Below are 5,991 nucleotides of genomic sequence, written 5' to 3'. Positions count from 1 at the left end.
GCCGGCGGACATCCGCGCTCGGCCCCTGCCGCCCAACACCGGCACCGCCGCAGCCCGCACCGAGGGAGGACACCGCGCCTACTGCGCTCAAACAAGAAAATTATCAATAGAAACAGTTTCCTCTAAGGGCACTTACAGAGGCGGGATTGACCTGGAGGATGGAAACCTGGAAGGGGTTTCCTCTCTGGTGTCAGTATCTTAGATTATAAGACCCACATCAAATACAGGAAATGTTGGTCCGGTATGAAAGTTACAGAGTGCAGCTATAAATTTTCTGAAGTTCTTCTGTGTTCAGTGGAGATCTGTATTTGTACAGTACAAAAGAAGATAACACCTGTTTATACAAAGATTTTATTTTATACACATTTACCTACAAAATATACAGCAGTTAAAAATAATGGATGGGCAGAAGACTTGCTGGAAAAAAATCCAGAAGACAATTCTTAAAGTTTCAACGGACAAAGTTACATCAATAGGCTGCCTTTAAAAGCCAGTCTACCCTGTAGTAGGGGTTACTGAAGTTGCAAGAGCTTTGCAGTTAGAGTCAATTTAAAGAGTTCAAAACATTTAAAAAGGCACCTTGAACAACTTAAACTCTTAAAACTTGACAATTTTAGCTATTCAAAAGTTACACTTTATGCATATATCATCCACACCTGCTTGTTAACACTCTGAATAACAAATTTTGTTATTTTATTGTGGCACTCTTTAGATTTTCTTCACCAAATCTGATGTTATACATTTGCAATACCAGTTTCATATTCTGACTATCAAAGCATAAAAATCCACTCAGAATGGTCAGGTGGATTTTGATACAGTACAACCTTACAACTGGGAAGATACAAGCATATTTAAGACAATTTTAAAAAATTAAAATCTTAAAATAAGTGTTTTGAACCAGATCAAACAAGGAACTATGTATGACCACAAGGAAAGTGGCTGGTGCACTATATACACAACTTGACAAATGTAATCCTTGATATATTTGCGAAGTTCTTTAACAGTAAGACCAGTTTTCTCCGGCACAAACAGTCAGTCTTCCTGCGAGCCTTTAAACCAGTTCCAAAAGAGTGACCAGGAGACAAGGACAGCTGTAATGAGGAAGTGTGCTAATAAAACATCAGGAGAATGGCAAACGTTCCTTTCAATACTCCTCATGAGAACAAGAAAATCCATACACCAGATATTTCTTTTTTTCCTCAAGATTGGCATCGATCTGCTATTTACAATAGCTTAGAAAGACACGTAACACAAATGAGGTTTCATTTTCAAGTTCAACTTCATTGCCGATTAACATACTTCACCTGTATGTTCTGTTCTAGCTGAAGTAAAAAAGTGACACTAATACTGAAAAAGAGGTAATCAGAAGTAGCAAAAGCACTGATAATGTGATAACAAAGAATTTGGATAAATATTCAAGAAAGTAATATTGCACACTTTCACTGTCAACTGTGTTAAGACTTTTACTCCCAGGCAGTGACAACCAGTCCCATTTGATTTTTTTGCTGTCATACTACCTTAAAATAGGTCATTTTTGGTTTCCATGGCAGTGGAAAAAAAATGAAGGAAGACAGCCCTTATTGAACATGAGGCCTAGGTTTCAAAATTAATTTTCCAGTCTGCAAGACAGAAAACAAAATAAATAAAGTTTAAATCCTGGAAGTTGAACCCAACAATTAAGCTTCAAGTTCAATGTTACAGGGAGAGTTTAAAACAACACACACACAAAACAATACTAAGTATTCCACATTATAGTTTTACAGACACACAGAATTTGCTGAGGTATATAAAAATGCTGTTCAGAAAAACAGACTATGTGTCTTTTTGAATTATTTCCTTTTTTTCTTTTAACAAAGAAGGTTTAGGCAATGAAGCAGTAACACTTACATCATCACAGGACATATTATATTCTGCCAAAACAGTTCGGCATCGGGCTGCTATACTGCATGGATTGTGTCAAGGAAAGCAACCAACACTTCTACACACAGTAAGCAAAAACTAAAAAAGCAGTATTAGCACAGGCTCCAACAACTGCAGGAACTACACTTTTAACGTGACAAACATTATCAAAGGATACATTGATGGTGCCACCACTCTTTTATGTATTCCAGCAAAGAACAAGCCTATTAGGGTAATACAGCTAATTGTGAAAAATGGGTGATTCCAAAGTGACGTGAAAAATGATACCTAGGAAAGAAATCAGGTTAGTTCAACTGCATACTTTCTAAAACACAGAGAAAGTCACTGCCTAGATCCCTTAACTAAAAATAAAATACTGCTCCCAGCTATTTCCAAGTACTTGTGAACAATTCTTTAGATAAGCATTCAGGGTACAGTGTTTTGGCAGGCATTGTCCCAGGACACATTCCACAACAACTCCAGACAGCTTGATAGCTTTACTAAAAATCACCTCCCAGTTTCATGTGAGAATGTGTTCAGCCTTTCAGTTTTCAATACACCACCTGACTGCAGCACCAAGCTATGGAACACAGCACATTTGGCATTAGCCTGACCTTACCTTTTGTGTCTCTGGGTCTATTAACCAGTTCCAAGCCCCAGTTGCTGTGCAGACTGACACCACTATCAAAATCACTGATGAAGAAAAGAATGAGAGTCATAAACAGTATATCTCACTCAAAATTAAATGCATTTATTTTTCAGCAGCAACTCTTAAACACTTAGTTCTTTGCTCACTTCTGAGAGGAAAAGCTCTTAATTGGAAGCAGAAATGAAAATATGCAAAGAAACTTCTAATTTGTGAAACCCTAAGGAATCTATACAAAGTTCCTGGACAGAACAAGTACATCTGAAAATATAAATTCTGTCAAGTAAAAACATCCCGGTCCTTTGAAAGAACCAAAGTTATCTTTTCAAAAGGAAGTTGAAAAAGATCAATCAAAAGCATAGAGCTTCTTCTCTACATCACATAAATACTTTCTTTTCAGTATAACAGGAAGAAAAGTTAACATTGGTCACACACCCCATTATAATTAAAATAGAAAGTTCCTCTTTTATGTGAATTATGAAACAAGCAATTTGGGAAAAAACATGAGCCACTGAATACAATACTAGTTATGCAAACCTCATTTAAATATGCTTAAAACTTTCCAGTATATTTTTTTAATTATAACTGACAGAAAATAGCAATTTTGGAAGCCAAATGCATTCCTAAAGCAGGTGTGCACAAACTCAGCAGAACTACATATAAATATCTGTTTGCTCTGAAACAAGGGGGTTTGGGTGGTGCTAGTGGTGTTTGGTTTTGCTTTCTAAGTAGTCATTCTTTCAATCCCTTCATTCAAAATTGACCTCTCAGAAGAAAATATACTATTTTATGTGTTCTAAAAAGTCTGTATTCTTTGAATAGAAAAACTTCAGCAGAGGCTCAAAACAAAAAAACACAAACAAAAAAAAACAAACCCAAAAAACAAAACAAAGTTGTGTGTTTCTACCACAGACCACTGATCCCAAAGCTGGCAGCATATCTGTGGAATTTTCTGCCTTCCCCCCTCCTTCAAACCTTCCTGTTATAACAAAGCTGCCTTTATGGCACACTGCTGTAACTTTTTCACCATCAATTTTATATGGACTATCTCACCTAATCATATTTTGTTTGAGTAAGTGTGGCAACAGTCTGGGAAGTCTGAGTCTTGAAGAAAAAAACTTCAGTAACATAATAAAAACAGAATAAAACAGAAACTAACACAACTTATTGTTTGAGATATTTCCAGAATAATTCAGCCTTGAGCCATTCAATTCTTAACTTCATTTTCCTAACTCTGGCTAAAATATTAGTGTATTATCCTGTATGAACTTGCTGCAGAGTGTTTGAATACATGCCACAAATTTTAAAGCAAGTATAAATAAAATTTTTCTTTGGGTAAACTTAAATAAAGGATAAACACTGGTAAATCTAACAAGCTTGAAAGACAGACTCCTATTTATTCCTTGGAACACCAAACTTACTTCTCCAACGTCCTGTAGCTGGTTGCAAGCATGCAATGTATTCAGTAAGTCTTCTTTCAAAAGCTTTGAGATCTGGGAAAGATGTATATCAAGCATAATTAGATCTTCATCTATTTAGTCATATTTTAAAGTAGAAGATAAAAAGAATTCCCCCATGTACACCCAGCTCTTAAACAGGCAGAGAAAACCAATGCAATGATCCTTTATATGCAGCAGAAGTCCAGTCATAGTAGCTTTACTCCAAGTAAGAAGTACAGTGGTGGAGTTAATCTAAAAGCAAAAACCATTCCCACTTACAAAAAGAGAAATCAATACAGCTGAGAAATCACACTATTTCAGACATCTTTAGAAATAGTGACTTAGACTTATAGTAACTTAAATTGCCTCTCAAAACAAAACAAAAAAAAGTACCACATTTTGAAGTACTAAATATATTAGGAAACCATTACGTTCTACTATCAATATAATGGCAATTTAAAAAGTTGGCCATTTGCCACTGTTCAAGGGGTTATTGTAGCAGTGTGGCCTTGATGACTTTGTATTGTAGAGACTTTGAGTGTCATGATATATATATATACACACATACGCAAAAAATCCCACAGCAAACACTGCTCCAATGATCTTATTCCAATCAATATTCCTTAAAAATAGATCTTCCTTCTTATTGTCATCGTTCTCCCATGGTCTTTCCGCTGAAATTGCTGTTAAATCCATTTCAAGTTGATACTCCTAATTGTCTCCAAGGAGCTGTTTCACTTTAAGTCCAGGTTAGATTTACACTGCCTTTCAACAAGGTCAATATTTGATAACATTCCAGTTAAAGCTAGAATTCTACCTGAAGTAAAGTTTTAATTAGGATCATCTTAACTTTCAGCTAAAGTATCTGTCAGCATCAATGTGGAACTTAACTTCCAACTATTGCTATATTAGTTATCTCAATAAAGCAATTAAAGAATAAGCTTGGAATAAATAAATCTATTATGATCACTATGAAAGCAGTTTTCTACACTGTGAATTTATTCCTAAGTGCTTTGCAGGTGAATTTATGGGGGAAGATTACAGTACCTTGACTTCAGCCACAGAACAGCTAACTAGTCTTAATTACTGCCAAGAAGACGGAAGTTAATGGCCAGGCCTCCACATCCCTTCTGGGGAAGTTAAACCACCGCCGGCAATTGCAGCTAATTAACTTTTCCCTGACTAGCACAAACCCCTCCAACTAGTCACTGAAGCGAGAGGGGGAACACAAGGCATCACACAAAAACCTGCTATTTGAGAAACAGCACCCTGAAGGCATAAAAACAGGCTATTGACAACAAAGCTCTCGAGAAAACACTCACATAATGCAGCCACCACTGAAAGAAAATATGAAAAAACTTTTTCAGAAAAAAGAAAACGGAAGTTTTAACTTATTTTCAGCTATGCAGATTCTAAGAACCTTCTCTGAGTTGATTCCTTTGGCAGCTGTGAGTAGCAGGGCACACTTTGGGATCCCTCAGATTGCACAAGCGTAGCAACAAAGCCCTGACAACGCCGGACTATCGGTTTCTGTGGACATTGCCTACTTCTGGTGCCAGCTACAAAACACCTGCTAATTGTGAAACACTGGGCCATTTAAAAAATCTCAACCAGTCTTTGGACACTGAAAACTTCTTTCAGGGTTTTGACATTCAGTAAGCTGTAACTTCAAAGAACTGGTAAGCCAAACCATCAAGTGTCTTCAGGCAAGAACGGGCTACTTGAGATCGCGTTCTTCAAAGGCGAAAGGAGCCCCGCATCAGTGCAACGCCTAGTGGGGCTCTAGAGCTGTAAGAAACGCGTCTCCCGCAAAAAGCCGGCAGCGGACAAGGAGCTCCCAGAGCCCAAGAGGATTTTCCTCAGCTGCAACCGAGCAGCGGCACCGAAAGGGAACCGCGGGCACTCCCTCCTCCCGGGGCAGGCAGCAGCCCTCAGCATAGGCCCTCCCGCGGGCGCTGCTCTCCGGGGAGCAGCACAGCCCGCCCCGAGCGCGGGACGCCGAGGAGG

At 38.0% G+C, this 5,991-nt stretch overlaps 2 protein-coding genes across 2 annotated transcripts in view; both read right to left on the bottom strand.

Annotated features, from left to right (window-relative positions):
- The window catches only part of HEATR3 (HEAT repeat containing 3), a 22,918-nt gene extending 21,323 nt beyond the window's left edge, over positions 1 to 1,595 (bottom strand). The window contains exons 1-2 of the mRNA XM_031061465.1: positions 1,518 to 1,595; positions 137 to 302 (exon numbers count right to left, since the gene is read on the bottom strand). The gene's annotated coding sequence lies outside the window, so the exon portion shown is untranslated. The remainder of the gene's footprint in view (positions 1 to 136; positions 303 to 1,517) is intronic.
- CNEP1R1 (CTD nuclear envelope phosphatase 1 regulatory subunit 1) lies at positions 334 to 4,045 on the bottom strand (the record flags this gene model as incomplete). The annotated part of the gene is made up of 5 exons (XM_031061478.1): positions 334 to 1,619; positions 1,888 to 1,942; positions 2,078 to 2,187; positions 2,519 to 2,592; positions 3,967 to 4,045. Coding segments are annotated over 5 exons (360 nt in total), but the record flags the coding sequence as incomplete, so codon positions are not given.
- Between the last annotated feature and the right edge of the window lie 1,946 nt (positions 4,046 to 5,991).

The sequence above is a fragment of the Geospiza fortis genome, unplaced genomic scaffold (genome assembly GCF_000277835.1).
Source record: "Geospiza fortis unplaced genomic scaffold, GeoFor_1.0 scaffold405, whole genome shotgun sequence".
NCBI lineage: Eukaryota > Metazoa > Chordata > Aves > Passeriformes > Thraupidae > Geospiza > Geospiza fortis.
This window is presented reverse-complemented; position numbering and strand designations above follow the sequence as displayed.